The 23,629-nt window shown below is 35.9% G+C and overlaps 1 protein-coding gene across 1 annotated transcript; it reads left to right on the top strand.

Moving 5' to 3' along the window:
• Positions 1-9,320: 9,320 nt before the first annotated feature.
• Positions 9,321-10,365, top strand: LOC121984600 (transcription factor MYB36-like). The gene is made up of 3 exons (XM_042537650.1): positions 9,321-9,496; positions 9,586-9,715; positions 9,805-10,365. The coding sequence occupies exons 1-3, from the start codon at positions 9,361-9,363 to the stop codon at positions 10,277-10,279; spliced, it is 741 nt and encodes a 246-aa protein (XP_042393584.1). The 5' UTR covers positions 9,321-9,360; the 3' UTR covers positions 10,280-10,365.
• Positions 10,366-23,629: the final 13,264 nt, after the last annotated feature.

The following is a 23,629-nucleotide window of genomic DNA, read 5'->3' on the forward strand; positions in this document are numbered from 1 at the left end:
GATAAGTTCAAAGAATACAAGGCTGATGTGGAAAAATGATTAGGTAAAAGTATCAAGACACTACGATCTGATCGTGGTGGCGAATACCTCTTAGGAGAGTTTAGGAATTACTTATCAGAAGCTGGGATTCAATCCCAATTGTCTGCACCTGGAACACCCCAACAGAATGGTGTAGCAGAATGAAGGAATAGGACTCTTATGGAGATGGTTAGATCGATGATGAGTTATTCAGAATTACCAAATTCATTTTGGGGATATGCTCTGGAAACAGCAGTATACGTTCTGAACTTAGTACATTCTAAATCAGTTTCTTCTACTCCCATAGAATTTTGGAATGGGCGAAAACCCAGTCTAAGACATATTCGGATTTGGGGTAGTCCAGCACATGTGCTGAAACCAGATGCTGATAAGTTAGAATCTCGTACAGAAGTTCGCGTGTTTGTAGGATATCCCAAAGGAACGAAAGGTGGTTTATTTTATAGTCCTAAAGACCAGAAGGTCATTGTTAGCACCAATGCCCAGTTTTTAGAAGAAGACTATATAATGGATCACAAGCCCAGTAGTAAAGTTGTTTTAGAAGAACTTAGATAGGACATGTCTACTTCAGTACCAACAAGATGAAGTACCACAAGAGACTGCAACACGTGTCACACATGATACACAACCACAGACAGTGCCTCGTCGTAGTGGGAGGGTTGTAAGGCAACCTGATAGATTCATGTTTTTGGGAGAGTCTTCGGACTTGATCCCGGGTAAACATGAACCTGATCCACGAACATATGACGAAGCACTCCAAGATATATATGCAGCATCTTGGCAAAAGGCAATGAATTCTGAAATAGAGTCTATGTACTCTAATAAGGTCTGGGAGCTTGTAGAACCACCTAATGGTATAAAAGCCGTTGGATGCAAGTGGATCTACAAAAGAAAAAGAGGGACAGACGGGAAGGTAGAAACCTTCAAAGCTAGGCTTGTTGCGAAAGGGTACACTCAGAAAGAGGGAATCGATTATGAGGAAACTTTTTCACCGGTAGCCATGCTTAAGTCTATCCGGATACTCTTATCCATAGCTGCTCATATGGATTATGAGATTTGGCAAATGGATGTCAAGACAGCTTTCCTTAATGGAAGTCTTGAAGAGAACATCCATATGAAGCAACCAGAAGGGTTCATTGAAAAAGGCAAAGAGCATCTAGTGTGCAAGCTCAATCGGTCCATTTATGGACTAAAGCAAGCTTCAAGATCTTGGAACATCCGGTTTAATGAAGTAATCCAGTCATATGGATTTATTCAAAGTCCGGATGAATCTTGTGTATACAAGAAGTGTAACGGAAACGTGGTGGTATTTCTTGTACTATACGTAGATGATAGTTTGTTAATTGGCAACAATGTCAAGGTATTATCAGACGTAAGGGTATGGTTGTCCAAACAATTTGATATGAAGGACTTAGGAGATTGTGCACACATTATTGGGATCAAAGTTATAAGGGATCGTAAGAAAAGAATGTTGTGTCTGTCCCAAGCTTCATATATAGATACAATCCTTGCTCGTTTTAGCATGCAGGATTCCAAGAAAGGTTTCTTACCTTTTAGACATGGAGTAGCTCTATCTAAAGAGATGTCTCCAAAGACATCGAAAGAGATAGAGGACATGAAAGCAGTTCCTTATGCTTCAGCTGTAGGAAGCCTAATGTATGCAATGCTATGTACGAGACCTGATATCTGTTTTGCCGTGGTTAGCAGATATCCGAGTAACCCTGGACAAGGACATTGGAATGCGGTAAAGCATATATTAAAGTACCGAGAAGGACTAGAGATTATATGCTAGTTACCAAGCAGACGATCCGCTCCCTGTGGGTACGGATTTTGATTTCCAATCGATAAGGACAATAAGTCTACATCAGGCTATGTGTTTACTTTAGGAGGTGGAGCCATTTCATGGAGGAGTGTTAAGCGAATGCGTTTTGGACTCAACCATGGAAGTCGAGTATGTAGCACCTCGAGGCGGCTAAAGAAGCAGTATGGCTCAGAACTTTCTAATGGACTTAGATGTGATTCTGGTTTGCCCAAAATCATCACAATTTATTGTGATAATAGCGTGCGATTGCAAACTCGAAGGAACCACGAGCTCATAAGGCAAGTAAACATATAGAGCGCAAGTACCACCGATACGAGATATCGTGAAGCGAGGAGAAGTTGTCATCGCCAAGATTGCATCGGATAACCTGGCATCCTTTCACTAAGGCCCTTCCGCAAAGCTTTCGATCGGCATGTGGAGGAATGGGAATCGGATGTATGGTAGAAGATATGGCGACTTAGTCATTAGTATAAGTGGGAGATTGTTGGAGTGTATCTTGAAAGCCTAAGCTTTGTAAACATTCATTATGAATAAAGAATCACATTTGGTCTAATTATCTACATTTGTTTGTAGTTGTTCATTTAATTTATATTGTAGATAACATAGTATGTGGTGTCACATATAGAAGATGATGTTATCAGTACCTTATAAATTATAAACAGTAGCTCACGACCAGAATGGAAAGGAACAAACCATTAGAAAGTCGTAGTGTAATTAGGTATTAGTTTATCTTGACTATATAATTACACTAGTACACTCAGAGTGTATTGAGTAGGACCATTTGAGGTCGTTTCTTTTATACTGACTTTATAAAGGAACAAAGACCTCGGTTATTATGGAAGTGTGTGCTCTTAATCCTAATATAATAACAAGCACATATATTTGATATTTATTTCTTTAATTTATCAATGGGTGAGATTTAGTTCGATGAATCAATAAGCCCGATAAATTGGGAAATGATATCACTTATAGTGTGTGTTGTTGATTATAGAAGGAAACTGTGTCCTAGAGATACTAGGTTGATAATGTCCCCAAGAGGAGCTCATAAGGATTGTCATGTTAAACCCTGCAGGTGGACTTAGTCCGACATGACGATAAGGTTGAGTGGTACTACTCTTGGACTTAGACATTAATTAAATGAGTTGTCGATAACTCACTTAATTAGTGGACATTCGATATCTTAAACACAGGAGACTAACACACTCATAATAAGAAGGAGCCCAAAATGTAATTTGGGATTGGTGCGGTAGTTCAATGATAATTCTCTAGTGGAATGAATTATCATTGATAAAATTAAGTTGTGTGTTCGGCGAACACGGGATGCTTAATTTTATCGGAGACCAAAACCAATTCCTCCTCTCGGTCCCTATCGTAGCCTCTTATTTATAGAGTTCTATACCCACCTATACCCACCTTCTATACCCACCCAATAGGGTCGGCCAAGCTAGCTTGGGAACAAGCTAGGGCCGGCCTAGGTATAAATTGGGTGGCCGGCCCTAGCTTGAACCCAAGCTAGTAGGGTCGGCCAAATTAAATTAAAAGAAATTTAATTTTAATTTTTATTATTATGTGGAAGATATAATTTAAAGAGAATTAAAATAAAATATCTCTCTTGTAAAAGATCTACAAAGATTAAAGAAAGAGATTAGATCTCTTTCCTTATTTGTAGATTGGAGATGTTTTATTTTCTCTTTAAAATTATTCACATGTTGATAAAATTAAAATTATAGAAATTTCCTTTATCAACCATGAAGAGATTTTAAAGAGAAATTTTATTTTTAAAATTTTCGGAAACAAATTAGGAAGTTTTAATTGTTGATTAAAACTTGTCCAATTTGTTCTCCAATGATGTGGCCGGCCATTGAAGTTTGATTTGGAAAATTTATTTTATTTTTCTAAATTAAATCATGTCAAGGAAATTGAGGAAATTTTATTGTAATTAAATTTCCTAATTTGCCTAGGCCAAGGAATATAAAAGAAGGGGTAAGGGTGCCTTCATGGGATAACCCTTATTATTTCTCTTCCTCTCTTATTCTTTGGTGTGGCCGGCCAACACCCTTTCCCTCTCTTCTTCTTGTGGTGGCCGAACCTCTCCCTCTCCCTTGGAGCTCTTGTGGTGGCCGGATACTACTCGGAGAAGAAGAAGAAGAAGGAGAAAAAGCTAGCATCTCTTGGAGCTTGGTTAGTGTTTTGATTTTCTTCCTTGGTGAAGCTTCCTCTTTGTTGGCCGAACCTAGCTAGGAGGAGAAGAAGGTGGTTGGTGGTTTCTCGTCTCGGATGATAGTTTCCCACACAACGTTCGAGGTTAGAAGAGGAATACGGTAGAAGATCAAGAGGTCTTTCTAGAAGGTATAACTATTAGTTTTTCCTTTTCCGCATCATGCTAGTTATTTATGGAAATAATACCAAATACAAGAGGCTTACGTTCTAGAATTTCGAATATGTTTTTCGAAGTTGTGTTCTTTTGTTTCTTTCTTTTCCTTGTGATTTGATTGTTCTTTTTGGTTAACCTAAAGTTATTTTAGGAAATTAAATATTAGCTTTCTATTAAAGGTTTTGTCTAGTCGGTGGTGGTTGCTCCCATATCCAAGAAGGCCATGTGCCTCGCCACGTCAGTACTGGGAACCTTTTATGGAAATTAATATTTAATGGAATTAATAACTTAAGGAGACTTGGGTCGAACGTGTTAAATTCCGCAGGAGATCCAAGTCAAAACCTAAAAGAACAAATAGATTAAGTTTTGGATCAAACGTGTTAAGTTCCGCAGGCGATCCAAAATTTAATTTAAAAGAACACATGGTAACTAGGAAAAGGTTCAGACCTTTGTACAAAATTTTTGTACAGTGGAACCTATAGGTTTTCCGAGTAGCAACCATCACCTTAGACTGCCCACCGATGAGTGTCATTACCCCGATCTGGATGAGCCACACGCCCCCAAACGCAAAATTAGGATCTAGGGTCCCTTGGCCCAGACTTGAGCAGAAGCCATAACTAGGGTGGCAACCATTCTATCTGATGAGTTGGTTGACCGTTTTAGCCAAAATCCACGGGGGTAAGTTTGTTTAATATTTAAATAATTATATTTCTCGCTCAGCTTGACCTAATCAATTTTTTCATGTAATAGTTTTGGGTGGAAATTCTGGCTATGTACCAAAGGCTGGCCTAGTTAAACCATGAGCTTAAATAGTTGCAAACTCCGGTCGGAGATGCGGGCGCTTCCCAAGCCTTGGTTGAACGATTAACTACAGAGGCAACCCAATTAAAGGAGGACTTGGAGAAAAAGTTCGAGTAGCTCCTAGGATCCGAGCGGGCTTTGGTCGTGGAGAAAGATAAAAATCATGATCATGTTGTCGAGCTTGAGAGGCTAAGGAAGTAGGCCCATAATTTTGAGTCAAAGATCAACTCGGTGAACGCTAGGAAGCTCAGGGCCATCAGAGACCTGGATATCAAGAATAAGAAGGCCCGATTCCTGATAAAGAAGCTTGAGGAAGAGGAGGCAGCTCTGGTAACAAACAGTATGGTTGGCAGCATGATCAGATAGAGGATCGTACGACGGAAGTTTCCACTGTCATGTCAGAGATGTGCTAAACTCATTAAGATATTGTGTCAGAGACACTTTACTGATATGTCTTTTCATGGAAAGCTATGAGAAGCGTGTACGCCTTGAGAAGCATGTGCGCGCACTGTGGGAGCCCTATGTAAAGAGGTCCAAGCATTCGATGGAGGTACGCGCATATTACTGTTGCTACTGTTCTTCTACTTCTTCGCTCTACTGCTTCTATATCACTGGTGATTGACTTGAGCGTTAAAGGGCCAATGTCGGGGAACCTTTCCCTGGCTCGACACTGACGTGGTTGTGGTTGCAGATCCACTTCGCTCGGAGTCTTCGCACGGTCAACATGAACGTCACATCCCCAGTATTCGTCGACTCGACTTTCGAACAGGATCAAATTTGATAAAAAAAAATGCTCAAAATCACTCATTAGTAACAGGAATTGATGATACTGATCAAAATGTAACAGAACTCAAGCAATTTGATTGACATGGCATAATCATAATCCATGTCGAAAACTATACATGGTTAGGAACTGCATTTGTTAATTGTTAGTTGTTTCGCAATACTACTCTTGACTGACCATAATAATCTATACATAATTAGATTCTGAAAAAGTTGTCATCTCTACTTCGACAATAATGGATGAATACTATATTATGTGATTCTTGGTGAGCAACAGCGATCCAACTGCTGCTTAATATCAAATCAATAAAATCTCCCCTACTCTCATTAATTAACTACCTAACATTGCATGCACTTGTCAACTACTTAATAGATGCCTTATTAATCAGTAGATGACAAAAGGAGATTATAAAATTAATTTTTATTTTAGTCCTTAGGTCTAGCGCAAATTCTAACATGCACAAGTACAATAATCAATAATTGTAAAGAGCCCTAAAGTTGCAAGCCCAACAAGACCCACTCTCAAGTAATAAACATTAGTTCCATTTTCAAGGGGTTAGATTATGAAATGATGGAGGTGGTGTCAGGTCACTTCTACTCCAGTAATAATGATCGTAACCATCTTTTTAATCATCCATGGTGTAATTCCCGTACACCAGATGTCCTGCTTGGTGAATCCCTAAGTAACTCTATGTAGATGTTTCTATCCATCACTCTTGATGTGCATTGTCACGCCCCCAAAATGTAATTCCCGTATGCCAGAAGATGTCCTGCTTGGTGAATCCCTAAGCAACTCTATGTAAATGTGTCTATCTATCACTCTTGATGTACATATTTTATATATATATATATAATTTGGATTTTCTAAGGCCTCAGTAAATGAGGTTTATATTTGCTAAGGCCTCAAGAAATAAAACATGCAAAAACATTAAAAACTTATCATCTTATACGTACCAAGAAAATATTCAAGACAACCAAAAATTGGTTGATCGTTTCTAATTCCGTAGTATGTTATTTCTTGAATTCCCGAGTAGATATCCAGTTTTTCCCAAGTGGGTTTATCCTTCCCCAACATTATTACAAATCTTTCCTGAGCACTGTTATAAGGGTGCGTTTGGTTCAAGTTATCATGTATAACTTTAGTTATGTGATTACCAGGTAATCACATAACTAAGGTTATGAGGAATAAAACATAACCAAATGTTGTTTGGTTCAACCTAGGTAATGCAACAAAAACTTGTTTGTTTGAAGGTTTTAATGAATACCCTAGTTTAATATTTTACCGTATTACCCTCAGTTACAAAACCAACTATACATAATAATAATAATAATAATAATAATAATAATATTATTATTATTATTATTATTATTATTTATTTTTTTATGTTTTTTACTTTTCTTTTTCCTATATATTTTTTTAAATTTTTTATGTGTTTTTTTATTTTTTTAATGTTTTTATATTTTTATATTATTTATATTTATATTTTTTTACATTTTTTTAATTTTAATTTTTATTTATTTATTTTATTTTTAACTTTTTGTATTTTAAAATTTTTTTATTTTGATTTTTTTAATTTTTTAAAAAAAATTAAATTTTTTTCAAATTTTTCAATTTTTAATTTTTTTTTTTAAATTTTTTATTTTTAAAATTATATTTTTAATTTTTTTTATTTTTTAAAAATTATTTATTTAAAAAAAAATTAAAATTTTAAAAATTTCTAAACATTTTTTTAAATTTTTTTTTTACATTTTTTAATATTTTTTTTACTTTTTCCTCTTTTTTTCATGATTTTTCTTATCGGAGGGTATTTTTGGTAAAAAAAATTCGTTAACCCCGGAATCAAGAAAAACCTTAGGGTGCGTTTGGTTTGCACCGTTTTTATTTTCATTTTTTGGAAAATGCGCGTTTTCTAGAAAACAGAAAACGACTTTTTGTCATTCTCTGTTTTTCTAGAAAACGATAGCCAATTTTTTAGAAAACGCGCGCGGAAAACGCAAACCAAACACCGTTTTTCAAAAAACGCGCGTTTTCCAGAAAATGAAAATGGAAAACGCACGTACCAAACACCCCCTTAGCTTTCTGAGGTTTTCCGATTCCGGGCTACATAACCCTTTTGCTGACGTGTCGGGCATGGAACATTACTCGGGAATCATCGAATACCTAAACCAAATAAGATTTTTGTTGATAACCTTAGATGGATAACCAAGGTTATCAAGAATAACCCTGAACCAAACGCACCCTAAAAATTTTCTGAGTAGCTAGTATTTTCAATATAACATACTTTTGTCACAATTATTATAATTTCCTATGAAAATATTATTTTTGAGCACTTTTTTTTTTTTGAAAACTAAATATATGTGGTTTTTCAATGATATATGACTTGCCTTGTAACTTGTTCCCGATAATAACATATTAATCTTTGAAGTTGACACAAACACTTGATAGCTTCTGAACTCTTCTGTGTCATTAACTCAACCTTTCAGTTTGCTGATCAAAAAATAAACTGGAATAAAGTTGATGAAATAATTCACAATCAATCTTATAAGATCAGCTAAAAAACTAGAAAAGCTTAATTATCTTGTCATCATCACAATTAATTAGAAACTAATACATTAATGTATATCTTGCGAAAGCTAGCTAGAATTGACTTCTCTTTACCACCTGCCCTGTTCAATCAATGCTTATAATCAAGGGAGAAAGGAAACTTGCTTATAGAAATTCCAAAAGTCAAAAGGTTGACACACCAAATCCCTCTTTGTTTTTGGCTCTCTCTATATAGGTTTTTTTGCTTGTTTATTGATCTATATATAGATGATTAAGAAAATGTATGGGGTAATCAAGATCATCTTGTATTGTATCAATGCTTATGCACTTGCCTCATCGACAAGTCTTTAAATTTTGGTGAAAATTAAGCAAACTAAAATGCATAATTATTCTATGTGGAAATTAAGTATGGAGGTGGCAAAATTCACGAAAACCTAAATACATTTTTGATGCTAACATCCAATTACATTCATCAAACTAGGAGATTCTAAGTTTATAGACAAGGACAAGGAGAAGGCTACCCATGCTTTATTTATTAATTTTATCTGATCATTCAAACAATTATATATTAATTGATTATTTTTATCTTTGCAAAGTTGCCACCAAGGTCAAATGCAAGAGTTTAAAGGTAGGGAGAATTAGCATTACCTTTTCTCTCTTCCACTTTAATCCATTGACAACCCTAGCTACTCTTCCACTTGTCCAAGAAATTAGAGAAGTTAAGGTATGCATATAATTAATTATGTCTCCTAAGTAGACTTTTATCACTTAATTCCTTGAGTTAATACTTAACCATTAGCACATCCATTATAAAACCAAAAGTGCTAGATTTTGCATGATTGACTTTCAAGGACTAATTAATTAACTAATTAGTAAAGCAAACCCTAAACATCTATCACACACCTTTTAATTATCTTTTCATAGGCTTAATTACTTCCTATAAACCTCATCATCCTTGCTCGCTCTCCACCATTTCAATTGAAAGGAAAGTGAAAGAGCATGGGAAGAGCTCCTTGTTGCGACAAAGATAATGTTAAGAAGGGGCCTTGGTCGCCTGAGGAGGATGCCGAGCTGAAAGCCTACATCGAACAACATGGAACTGGTGGAAATTGGATTGCACTTCCTCATAAGATCGGTGAATTAATATCGATTTATTACCGAGTAATTGTTTTCCTTCTACTTGAATTAATTCAGTAATGATAATTTTTTTTTGCATATGTGTAGGGTTAAAGAGGTGTGGGAAAAGTTGCAGGCTTAGATGGCTAAATTATTTAAGACCAAACATCAAACATGGTGGCTTTACAGAAGAAGAAGATCAAATCATTTGTAGCCTTTACATAAGTATAGGAAGCAGGTATTAAATCACATATAAACTAATTTATTAATCTTCCATCTTCTCAATTCCTCAGTTCATTAGGAGAAGTTTTTTCCTTGATTCATCAGGTGGTCAATAATGGCAGCGCAGCTGCCCGGCCGAACGGACAACGACATCAAGAACTACTGGAACACGAGGCTCAAGAAGAGGCTACTTGGCAAGGGAACTCTTCGTCGCAGCGATCGAGAGCCTAGTGAAAGCCTTAGTGTGTCGGCCATCGAGAGGATGCAGCTCTTGCAGCTCCAAGGCTCACAGAGCAGCCATTTGACCTTCTACAACAACCCTGTGCTGTGGCCCAAACACCATGTTCCAGTAAGCCATGCGGCTGCCACAACTCTAGATGTACTTTCAGGGGTTCAGTCACCGGCGTTAGATTTTCATTCGCCTTCCGGTGCGAGCTCAGGCGAGCTGCAGGACTTGGTTGGGTGTCAGCTCCCTGACTTGAGCTGCTACAGCGATATTTATAGCTTTCAGGAAGCAAACAATTTAACTACAGAAAATCACTCCATGATAATTCAAGAATATGAAATAGGGTTAATTTGATTAATTTTTTTTATATGTTGTTGGTGATTGAAGTATTGTACTCTAATTAAACTAAGAACAATGCGTGTAAATTTGTAATCAATAATTAATACTGCTAGCAGCAATGGTTTATACTCTTGCTTTAATAATGACAAGTCACAAGTTAAATCTTATCTAATAATCTTGTAGCTCTGCAAATATAACTCATTTATTATTAGGCCAAATAGAGTTTAACTGTTCTATCTTTATTTCTTACAATTGCCATCTGGTGTTTGATTTCAGCAATTTGCATTTTTTTCCCTCATTAACCATTTAATTGGTGCATGTGTGTTTATGATAATTGTTTTTATTGATTAATGATGTGCTATGGGACAAGTACAGCCCAAAAGACCAACAAGAGCCATTCACCTGGCTCAAATAATTAACATAAGTACAACTCCGATTAAGCAGAATCACACCGGCACAGAATTAGAACGGTCAATCTAGATTGAGTCTGTCAATTTGGCTCGTCTAAACAGATATAATTTAAACAGATTAAATTAAAATTTTATCAATTCATTTAAAAGTAGGCTAAACGGCTAGTTAGTTTGCACATGTTATGCTCAATTCAATCTGAATGATTGCATATCTTAATATCTTGATGAATCCATTGGCAGATCAGAAATGAATCCATTAGCAGATCTGTGGGGCTGGTGAGTCATCTCAAGATTAGTTGGTATAAACGGGTTACTTGATGCTAACTAAAAACAAAGAAGCCTTCATCAAATGTATGATCAATGTCTCTTGGTTGAGCAAAAGTTCTACATAGGATTAACAACGGAGCACAAAGGAAGGAACTAAGATTGGTGTCAATTTATCCTTTTATTAACCAAACCATACAGAATGCGACTGAACTTTAATAGTGAGTGCAACTCTTTTTCTTCATCAACTTAATATGAAAGCAAGTTAAAGGTTGCAGGGATGAATTCAGAGGCTACATCACAGGCTGAAATGTAGGCTGAATCAGGGTAGACTATTGACTCATCATCAGCTTCAGGTTCAACCAAGGATAGCATAGAAAACCCAAATAATTTGGGCACTTCAGAACCTAAGTGGACCATGCAAAACAAATCTAGGGCAGCTAGAAGGCAGCTTCCCATAACCAAAGCCCATCTCAACATACTCCTAGTCGAGGTTCTTGAATTTGTTTCACGCTTGCCGGCATCTAGCTACCACTAGAGTTTGCATGTTCGTAAAATAGGTGAAATTGGACTAAAATCAGAGGCAAAGCAGCAAGTTGACAAGGATAAACCACAAGACAAAGGCCTGCAGGCTACCAACATGGCTCATTCTGTAGTGGGCATGCCTAAACACTAATCAGCAGCCTTCTAGCACTTCCAAAACAGCTCCTGGCCAAAGTAGAAATATGTTTTAAGCAAGCAAACAAAAAGGATTACTAGGGGCAAGCCTAGTCTCTCTCGGATAAGCAATGAGAATGGAATAGATGATAGAGTACAAACAAGAACACAAGCAGTTAGACGATTAAGGTCGTCTACCTCTACATGAAGATAGTTTCTTGGAATGCAAGGGACTTTAACCAGGCATCCAAACGAAGGGAAGTTCAGAACTTCTTTCTAAGACACAGATCGACAATTATGGGTATCATGGAGACTAAGTTGATAGCATAGGCTTTTCAGAAGGTGAAATTGACACGGTTCCAAAACCTATAAATGCAACATCACATATGTGTCAGATTTTCCAGGAGCAGGTTGATGTTCATTTGGGATTCACAAAAACTTATTTTGGATACAATAGATTGGCATGAGCAATCTATGCATGCAACCATCACTTGTAGAATGACCCAAAAGAATTATGACATCACCTTTATATATGGTCAACTGTCCATTGTTAGCATAAGGAGATTATGGGAGGGTCTCAATGCCATAGTCACTGATTTTGACTTGCCTTGAATCCTACTTGGAGATTTCAACTCCCTCCTTTTGGTTGAAGACAAATAAGATGGCCTACCAGTTACATCCTACCAAATTACATATATTTAAAACTGTGTTATACAAAATGGGCTAGAAGACCTTCCACAAATTGGGTGCCCTTACACATGGTCAAATGAGCTTATTTTTTGCAAGCTAGATAGATGCATGGTCAACAAAGCATGGTTGGAGTAGGGTACATGAGAGGGATGACAGAATTTCTCACTCCGGGGCATACATCTGACTATACACCATGCCTAGTGACCATTATGGGTGAAGGAGAACGGGTCAACAAGCCCTTCAAGTTCTACAATATGTGGACCACACATGAGGATTATAACATAGTAGTTGCTAGCAAATGGGTTTGTCTAGAGGCAAGGGCACAAAGGGGCACGACACAATACAAATTCAAACAAAGTTGAATGGTTTGAAAGCTGAATTTAAGTAGTTTAACAATTTACAGTTTCAACATATCAAGAAAAGAGCGAGCCGTGCTCAAGAGGAGCTACATCACTTGCAGCAGCTAGGGTACACTTTGGGCATCTTTGAAAGCAACTACAAGCAAGTTCAGAACCAAGTTGCATAACTAAGTCAAGTAGACTATTTGTTTTATGCTTAAAGGGCAAAGTGCAAATATTTCAAAGAAGTGGATAAAAATACCACTTACTTTCATACACTAGTGAAGAGAATAAATAGGAGGAGGGAAATAATAGTGCTTGAGAATAGGGATGGTGGTACTAGTACAAGAGAAATTATGGGTGAATTTTTGGACACATTTCAAGAGTTACTTGATACAAGCACCCCAAGAAGCTCCTTACAACCAGATTGTCTATCTTATGGGAAATATATAAATGCTGAGTAACAAGTAGCCTTATAGAGGGAACACCACAGAGGCTGAGATTAGGCATGCTCTTTTCAACATTGGTGACCAAAAAGCCTTGGGATCTGACAATTATGGCGCCAACTTCTTTAAGCATTCATGGGATATCATCAAGCGTGATTTGGAAGCAACAGTTATGGAATTATTTAGGCATGGGAAGCTCCTTAAGCAGTAGAACCATTTTCTCATCTTCTTAGTGTCGAAAGTACCTCATGCTAGTCAAGTGGCAAACTATCGGCTCATCTCATGTTGCACAGTTTTTTACAAGATCATTTCAAAACTTCTAGCCACAAGGCTAGCAAAAGTCGTAGAGCACATCTTCCATCTAGTCCAAATGACTTTCATCAAAGGCAGGAACATTACAGATAGTATTCACCTAATCCAGGAATTAATAAGGATTACACAAGGAAGAGAATTTCCCAGAACCACATTAAAGATGGACCTCCAGAAAGCTTTTGATATGGTTCATTGAGATTTCTTATTGGAGGCACTTGCTGGGTTACATTTTCTTGCCAGTTTCATAAGTTGGATATGCTAGAGGGGGAGTGTGTCACCACCACCAGCTTATTTGTAGTTGTCAATGGAGGCATGCATGATTACTTTAGAGGTGCTAGAGGATTACGATAGGGAGAGCTGTAGAACCCTAAATATGCTAGAGAGGGAGTGAATAGCGTTAATAGAAAATCATGATTTAAAAAATAAGTCACGCGGTAGAAAAGAGAGAGAACAAAAGCACATGCTAACACAAGTAGTTTTATTTTGTTCGGAGTCTTTGTCGACTCCTATTCTAAGGTCCGCACGTGATGTTGGTGTAGAGCGCACCAGAATCAAACTAGAGTTGTGATATTGTTAAAGATTCAAGTTAAGTCTTATTGTGATCTAACAAGTTGACTGAGTGTGCAGGTAGGAAAGACTTAGCAGATCATGGAAACTAGGCGGAAAGACCAAGTGGGTCGAGAGGATTCGACACTTGGCAGGGAAGCTCGATAGGTTTGGATGACCGAAGATCGAGGGAAAGTCTTGGGTGGTTGATCCAATGCTAAGCAACAAAGTCCAAATAGGTCTGGAGGACCAAGGTTTGGCAGGTAGGTTGAGGTAAGCAACTGGAGGAGCGACAGTGAGGTCATGTTCTGTGAAGAATTAAACCTTAGGTCGCTGATCCAACTGAAGAAATCGGGAAGATTTCCAAGTTGAGATCAAGATAGTGTTGCTGTCAATTACTACTCATGCATCTTACTATTACTGTGCTAATTTTATTTTACAGGAGCTTTCATTCTAACTCTGTGTTGCAGGAATCGAAGTTTATCGGTCAACCGAACACCAAGATCGGTCGACCAAACCAAGTTGATTCAGACCACAGATCAGATCAAGCTGAGGCAAAGAAGAAAGCCAGACTGATCGGTCGACCGAACGATCATCGCATTAAAGGTGCATTAATGAAGAATCTCGATGAATAGGGAAAGTGCACCGTTCGGTCGACCGAACAAGGTTATCGGTCAACCGAACCATTAAATGAATTCAATGCCCAAAGATCATATCTCAGCGAAGAAGGAAGGGAGCAGATTCGGTCGACCGAACCCAAGGATCGGTCGATCAAATGTTGACATTTTTATAAAAAGGAATTCGAGGTCCGAGGCTGAGACACGAATCAAGACAATCTATTCTTCTATTCATCCTGTGAAAAGCTTTTGTTCGTCTGCCCTTCAATTTCACAAGCAAGCTGCTTTATCTAGAAGAACCGACTGAGCTTCATCTTCTACATATTATCGATATACCTTTTTAAAACTTGTATTGTTTTAATTTCTAAAAGATAGTAGTTTGTTACTATTTACATTCTCCATATTGTATGCATTATTTCTTTCCGGAGGTTTTTCGGACAGAAGAGTTTTAGTGAATTGCCCAACGGTGCGATCAAGGATCACGGGTCTTAGAGTAGGAGTCGACCTAGGCTCCGAACCAAGTAACCAACTTGTGTCATCTGTGTTGCTTTTATTTTCGCTGCTTATTCTGATTTGTTTTACAAGCAAAAGAAAAGTTTTTAACGTGCGATATTCCCCCCCCCCCCCCCCCTCTATCTCATTCTTCGATCCTTCAATTGATATCAGAGCCCGGTAGCTCTGAAAATACTTAATTATTTTTCAAAGCAATTTTTTTTTAAAAAAAAACTTTTTCTTTTCTTATTAAAAAGATTTTTTATCTTTTTGTTCTTAATCTTTTATCCCGCACTTCTTTTTCTTTTTCTTTAACAGCAAAGATGACAAATTCATACCAAGAAGGGTACAACACAATCTGCCCTCCATTGTTTAAAGGAGAGAACTTTAGCTACTAGAAGAATAGAATAGAGTGTTACCTCAAGTCCGACATCGAACTCTGGTTCACCATACTCAAAGGATACACTCCCCCAATGGTAGATGAAAGCTGGTAGAACCATAAGACTGGACTCTTCCGATGGTCAAGAAGGCACAACTAAACTACAAAGCAATCAACACCATTCAATCTGGCCTAACGATGGAGGAATTGAATTGAGTCAGGCCCTATGAAAATGTAAAAGAACTCTAAGATCATCTGGTAAAGTTGCACGAAGGAACCGACAAATCTAAGGTAAACAAAAGGGATTTGTTATTAAATAATTTGTATAATATTAAAATGCTTCCCGGAGAGACGGCCACACAACTACACACTCAATTGAAAGACATTCTTAACGGCCTACATCTAATCAGACACAACATGGAGAATCGCGACACAATAAGGTATGCATTAAACGCTTTCCCGAGAAATACTTTGTGGGCATCAATAGTAAATGCATACAAAGTTTCAAGGGATCCTTCAAATTTTAAATTAGATGAACTATTTAGTGAATTAGAATTACATGAATAGTCTAACTTGAATCAAGTTGAGAAAGGAATTGCTTTGTATGCAGGATCAAGCAAAGGAACTAAGATCAGGGCCAAGAAGGAACCAGAAAGTGAATTTGACACAGACTTAACCAATGAAGAGGAGTTGGTACACATGGTTCGAAAACTACTAACAAGGAAGAAATTCAAAAGGAGCACCATGAAGACACCAGCCAACCAGATACTAAACAAATCAAAAATGATTTGTTATGGATGCAACAAAAAGAGGCATCTCAAAAAGGAATGCCTTAACCAGAGGGAGGAAAATTGAAAATCAACAATTAGAAAGAAGGTCTTCAAAGCGATGTGGGATGAGTCATCTTCCGAATAGTCCGATGCGGAAGAACCGAAGCACTCGGGGCAAGATGGCAAGAAACGAAGATTCTGAGTCCGAGGAAGAGTACGAGTTTGAGACCAACACCGAGTCCGAGAGAAGCCACGGATCCGTATCAGTTTCCAAAAGTCTCAATATGGTAACATTTTATTCCAAGTTGAATTTACTTAAAGTAGTTAAATGTCTGTTTAAAAAATTAACGAAAACTGAAAAATAAAATAACTTACTACTTAAGGAAATTGACCACCTTAAGGAGCAAGTTAACTTGAGTAACTCAGCTAACCAAGTTCAAGTTTGAACTTCAACTCAAGTTGCAAAACTTGATGGAAGAAAATTCCAACCTAAAAGGTCAAGTCGAGTGACTCAAGAAAACGTTAAAAAAGTTTGAACTGGGATCCAAGTGTCTAAATATGGTACTTGGGTCGCAATGAATCATGTACAATAAATCGGGACTTGGCTATAACCCTAACAAAACCAACAAACCATATCTATCTCTAATAAGTTAAAATATTAGAAATCAAGTCCAAGCATGGGTCCCTAAAAAATGTTTAACTAAACTAATCAAATCAAACTAATATTTGATCCCTAAGAGTCAAATTCATTACTTAGATAGATCATATCTAAGCTATGACTCAGGGGGAGCAAATAGAAAATTGGTTCAACCAACTTGATCTACTATGCATGCTTAGGATTAGGTTTATTTTTCTGGTTAGCTTAGAATGGTTAGTTAAAAAGGTTTACCAAACCCTAATAACAGAGCACCGGAATGGATTAAGATGATAGTACATCAAGGAAGCTTTGTCGAAGGCATGTCTAGGCTGAATCTTGTGTATTCTACCTGGTGCACTAGACTTAGTGGATCGGCCGAAGCTACCCCAATCAAACATGGGATAGTTAGACCAAAACTTAATATTAAGTTTTTTGGATAGGAATATTTTAGAAAGTATTCAGCAAGTGGCCCACCATTGATACACAAGAAGGTCATATGTCTGGCCACTAAACTGAAACTTATCCTTAGGAAGTCTGTTTGATTAACCCAAAGTTAAGTTTGAATCTAACGTGGGTTAAACAACCTTTTTTTTATGTTCTTTATTTAACCCTAATCGAATTAACTAAAACTTAATTAAATTAAAACCTAATTAAATTTAAAATTAAAAACATAACTTAAATCTTGAAATCTAAAATGAATTAAAACTTAAACTCAAACTTAATTTTTTTAAACCTAATTAACTTGAACTTATAACATAACTTAAATCATAAATTAATAATATTCAAACCTAAATCTAAAATTATTTTAAAATTTAATTAAAATTTTAAACTTAATTATAATTATTTTAAAACTTAATAATCTTAAAACTTAATCAAAATTATCTTAAAACTTAATCAAAATTATTTTAAAACTTAAAATGTTTTACAACCTAATAAAAAAATATTAAAATTTAAATCTAACCTCTGAATTAATATTAAATTAAAATTAAAAAAAAAAGGAAAAACTTAACTTAAACTTAATTCAAAACTTAATCTAAACTTAACTCAATTCCTAAACTTAACTATTAAACTGATAAACTTAAAATAAGACTAAATCTTAAATTTTAAATTAAAACTTGATTATATCGAACTTAATTATATTGACTCTAAATCTAACTTAGCTGATATATTTACTAAACCTTTACCTGAAATTAAATTTAGTAACATTAGAAGACAATTAGGTATGTATTTTATAGAATAGGGTTCTTTATCTTTTCACACATTTTTGAAAAATATTACTTAGTAGTTTTTCAAAATTCCCCTTTTCAAAATTTGTTTTCAAAATATATTTCCAAATATTTTATTTTTTTGGCGTAGCCTAGATCTTACTATAGAAATGCATGTTCCTATAGTTTTAGCAGCCAGCATCTCACAAGCACAGTAGGATACCTTACTTGTGTATTTTGAAACCTAGAATAGTGTGGGGCGTTTAGGACTTAGCCTAAGATTTCAGATGCTTAAGTCAGTGCATCGCTATAAATCTGGGTTTTAAACAAAACATGTTGATCAATTTGGATAATCTGGCTAGTAACAAACTAGTTAGAATGATATGCTCAAATTGACCAACCTGAATCAGCAGCTGCTATCTTGAGGTAGTCGACTAAGTATGTAGGTTGGACATTTCATCATAAGGACATTTTTTCTAGTTTTAAAACTCATGCTTGAACTTTTAGGTACTTATCAATTTTAGGAGGAGCATTAATAACATTTTCTCAATATTGTTTTCAAATTATTTTCAAAAGTACCATTTTTTTCAAAATTCTCACACTTTATCTTCAAAAATATTTTCAAAAAATATTTTCAAATCTTTATAAATTTTTATACTCACATTTAATTTTTATCTTCAGAGTCATTTTCAGATTTAACTTTAGAAATTTTAAATTTCATTTTTTCTTTATTCTCAAAATTATTTTTACCTTATTCTTTAACTTTGCAACCTTTCAAAATTATTTTACCTTAATAATTTTTTTAACTCTTAGAAATTTTTAAACCTTAACTTATCAATTTTTTTTAAAATTTTAACATCTTTCACAATTTTTAAAATTTCACTGCTCAAAATTATTGACTTAATAATTTCTTAAATATTCATATTTTTCAGTTTTTTACTTTAAAAAATTTTCAAACTTCCTTTATAACCATGTTTCAAAACCTTGCTAAGTTTTTAAGTCTACTTTTCTTGGATACTTGCCTAGATTTTTTTATCAAAGCCTTATTTTCAAAATCATCTTTCAAATATTCTTGAGTTATGTTTTCCCTATTTTTGATGTGTGTCAAAGGGGGAGAGATAGTAAATTCAGGGAGAGTTGTTTAACTTGGGGGGAGAGTTAAGTAAAAACTGTTTGTTTATTTTTGCATATATTAACTTAACTGTGAACTTTGGTTGCCAGATATCAAAAAGGGAGAGATTGTTGGTGCAGAGCATACCAAAATCAAACCTGAGTTTTAATGTTGTTAAATGTTTAAGTTAAGTCTTGTTGTGATCTAATAAGTTGACTGAGTGTGCAGGCTGTTTACTCAACCGGAAAACCCTAGTCACGACTAGGTAAAAAAGACTTAGCAAATCATAGAAGCCAAGCGAGAAGACCAAGTGGGTCGAGAGGATTCGACACTTAGCAGGGAAGCTCAATAGGTTTAGAGGACCGAAGATCGAGGGAAAGTCTTGGGTGACCGATCCAATGATAAGCGACAAAGTCTAAACAGGTCTAGAGGACAAAGGTCTGGCAGGTAGGTTAAGGTAAGCAACTGGAGGAGCGATAGTGAAGTCATATTCTGAGAAGGAACAAACCCTAGGTCGCTAATCTAACTGAAGAAATCGAGAATATTTTCAAGTTGAGATCTAGATAGTGTTACTATCAATTACTACTCATGCATCTTAGTATTACTATGCTAACTTTGTGTTGTAGGAGCTTTCATTCTAACTCTGTGTTGCAGAAACCAAAGTTTATCGATCGATCGAACACCAGGATCGGTCAACCAAACCAAGTTGATTCAGACCACAGATTAGATCAAGTTGAGGCAAAGAAGAAAGCCATACTAATCGGTCAACCGAACTAGAGGATTGGTCGATTGAACGATCATCGCATTAAAGGCGCATTAATGAAGAATCTCGATGAATGGGGAAAGTGCACCGTTCGGTTGATCGAACAAGGTTATCGGTCGATCGAATCATTAAATGTCATGAATGCCCAAAGATTGGATCTCAGCGAAGAAGGAAGAAAGCAGGTTTGGTTGACCGAACCTAATGATCGGTCGATCGAACGTTGACATTCTTATGAAAAGGAGCTCAAAGTCCGAGGCTGAGACACGAATCAAGACAATCTATTCTTCTATTCATCTTGTGAAAGGCTTCTATTTGCCTGTGCTTCAATTTGACAAGCAAGCTGCTCCATCCAGAAGAACCGACCGAGCTTCATCTCCTACATATTGTTGGTATACCTTTTTAAAGCTTGTGTTGTTTTAATTTCTAAAAGATAGTAGCTTATTACTATCTTATATTCTCCATATTGTACGCACTACTTTTTTCATAGGTTTTTTGGAAAGAAGAGTATTAGTGAATTACCCAATGGTGCGATCAAGGATCATGGGTCTTGGAGTAAGAGTCAACCTAGGCTCCGAATCAAGTAACCAACTTATGTCATTTGTGTTGCTTTCATTTCCGTGACTTATTCTGATTTGTTTTATAAGCAAAAAAAAAGTTTTTAACGTGCGATATTCACCCCCTCCCCCGTCTATTGTATTCTTTGATCCTTCACGTGAGAGTGATTTCGATGAGCAATCATTATCAGTTCGAAATGGATTTACAAAGTTAAGTACAATAGCTGAAATTTAACGTTATTGACAAACAGAAATGAAATATGAAGAATCCTTCATTCTTCAAATTCCAGAGTAGTCTTTTAGTGTTGTCGGAGCCCTTTTGGAGCAGTGCGTGAATATGAAAGTTGTAGAAAAATTTGTTTTTAAGCTATTGGTCGAAGGCTACTTTTATAGGCTCGTCCGAGCATCTGGATCCCCTCCCGAGCACCTAAACTATACTGATGTGGCGAGTTCTTATCGAAACTTCATCCGCGAAGTTTATCCACTGTGTCTGGACTGTTGACCTAGGCTCGGCCAACTGATGCATTCTAACTTAACTTGTAGATAAATTTTCTGGTCAGGACGCCTGGACCGGCTCCAGGCGCCCGGACCACCCCGGTGCCTGGACCGACTCCAGGCGCCCAGACCACCCGGGTGCCTGGCCAGGTACTCCACTTGACGAAGCTGGTCCGAGTGCTCGGACAACTCTTTTTCAGCCTTCTCTTTCTTGCAAAAAAAGAGTTAGTCAAGACATAAAAATTACCTTGCAAAACAGAGTTAGCACAATAAGGTAGTAGCATTAATTAGATTCAATCTCCCCGAGATCAGGATTTAGTCAAGGTCTCAGCTTAGGTTTCCCAAATGGACCTAAGTTGGACTGATGCCTACTGTTCCCTCTACCGAGAATGCATCCTCATTGGATCTCTCCTCAAGATGTTTACCTTTTAGTTACCAACTACAGTCGTTTGACTTGTTTTTGACTCACCAGGTTTTTCTACCAGTTGTCAAGTTCACAGGCCTAATTGGACTTCGGCTAGTTGTCAGGTCCACGGACCCAACCAGACTTGCCACCAGATATCGAGTCTTGCAGACCTGTCTAGACTTCGTACTAGTTATCGGATCTCATGGACCTAGCTGAATTTCAACCTAGTGTCAGATCTTCCACACCTGTCAACTCCTGTATACTTGGTAAAGCAATTAGATCACAAAACTCTAACTTTAAAGAAAAATTTTTGAAACAAAATGTTTGATAAAAAAAATTTCTAAGCAAGATTTTCAAAATAATTTTCTAAGCAAAATTTTCAAAAAAAAAATTCGAGACAAGATTTTCAAAATAATTTTAAAGAAAAATTTTATAAGAAAAATAATGTTAAAGAAATTTTTTTAAGAAAAATGTTTTAAAAATTTTTTTTAGGTAAATGTTTCCATAAATAATTAGTAGATATTTTGAAAAAAAAATTAAGATAGATTTTTACATTAATTTTAAGAGTACGGATTCAAAATAATTTTCTAAGTTTTTAAAAATTATTTGATTTTTTAAAAACTTTCAAAATTATGTATTTTTCAAAGCAGATAATTTTCCAAGATGTTTTCTAGGTAACGTTTTTTCTTAACTATACATTTTAGAGATTTTGACAATTGATTTGAAATTAGATCCTCCCCCTAAATTTGATATCTTTATTTAAAAATAATCATTCAACTACCAATATCTTTAGTACATGTCCAGTCGTTAGTTATTAACTATCTACCAAAAGATACTAGTATTCACTTGGTTAGTCAAGTTAAGTAAAATTTGATTCATCTTATTATTTATTAAGAATGATTGCTTAACTTGATCAATGTATTGTTGTATTTATAGCCCAGACTTATTTTGACACACAGATATATGTAGAAATTATATATTAATTGCACAAAATAATTAAGCACTTATAGTGATCTCCCGTAGATCTGCAATCGTTGACAAAATGTGATCTTCAAACTTGCTGTTGGAAGAGCGATCATGGAATCGAAAGCTCTCTACAATTTCATAAATCAAATCACACTACCTCAGATGTTCTCCTAGTCCTCTCTATTCTCAATGCACTTCGTTGTCTTTTCTTCGCGTGAATGATCCTTGGACGCATCCCTTATAAAGGGAAAATAATCCAGGGGTATAAGGGACAATTTGCCCCTAAGAAGTGGGCAACGTGGGTTTCCCTCATGTTTCCATTTCCTATATCTCTCACTCGTCCAAGGTAAGTCACTAAGACCAGTTCATCCAGGTTAGTCACTAAGACTAGTTAATCACAAAGACTAAATAAGCCACATAGACTATTTGAGAGTTTAGTCATAAAGACCATATTTGAACATCCAATCCATACTTAGAGAAAATGGTTCATGCAACAATAAGCACACTAAGTGATAGTTGCTAAGAAGATTGTTACACTTTACATAACCGCTCTCTGAGCTATCAATGCTAACAAAGTTGTTATACTTTACTTAACCGCTCTTCCAAATAAATTAGAGACACACTCTTCATAGCACATAGCCTCACAACCATTATCTTGGAGATATCCATGTCTTGCTATTTACCCAGATTAAATAATCTTTATTTGTATCAATATGAACATCTCTAATTCCTTATAATGACTATTATGTCAAGAGTATATTTCATATTCAAATATTCACTATCATTTCTATACATGACAGGAATGGGTCGACCAATGAATAACATCAAAAGATGTAAATCTATTTAATCTTCCTTTTTAGCTAGAATATATTTATTCTAATCAGTCGCTTTCTTAATTATGTTGCATAGGATGAATAATCCATAGCCATAGGATACATGATAAACTAGCAGACACTGATTAAAACTTCAAGTAAACAGCTAAATAGTCACTAAGGGCAAAAACTGAGATTAACTTATAATCTCAAAGGTCTCACATAGTAGAGAAGTAGGAATCCATTCTCCTACTACTTTTATTGTTGCAATAGCACATGTAGTATGAATCATATGCTACTATGTTATTCTCTTTACTAAAAAGAGTACATGTTTTCTTCAAATTTAACATTGTACAGATTTTGATCTAGACATACATAATGTTTAACCCTAAATTCAACATATAAATTCTAATCTGGCTTTCAACAGGTTCAGTAAATAGTGGGTTCATTTACTTCGATCATTATTAACATATAAATGATCTTAACTTGACACAA

The sequence above is a fragment of the Zingiber officinale genome, chromosome 1B (genome assembly GCF_018446385.1).
Source record: "Zingiber officinale cultivar Zhangliang chromosome 1B, Zo_v1.1, whole genome shotgun sequence".
In the NCBI taxonomy this organism is placed as follows: domain Eukaryota; kingdom Viridiplantae; phylum Streptophyta; class Magnoliopsida; order Zingiberales; family Zingiberaceae; genus Zingiber; species Zingiber officinale.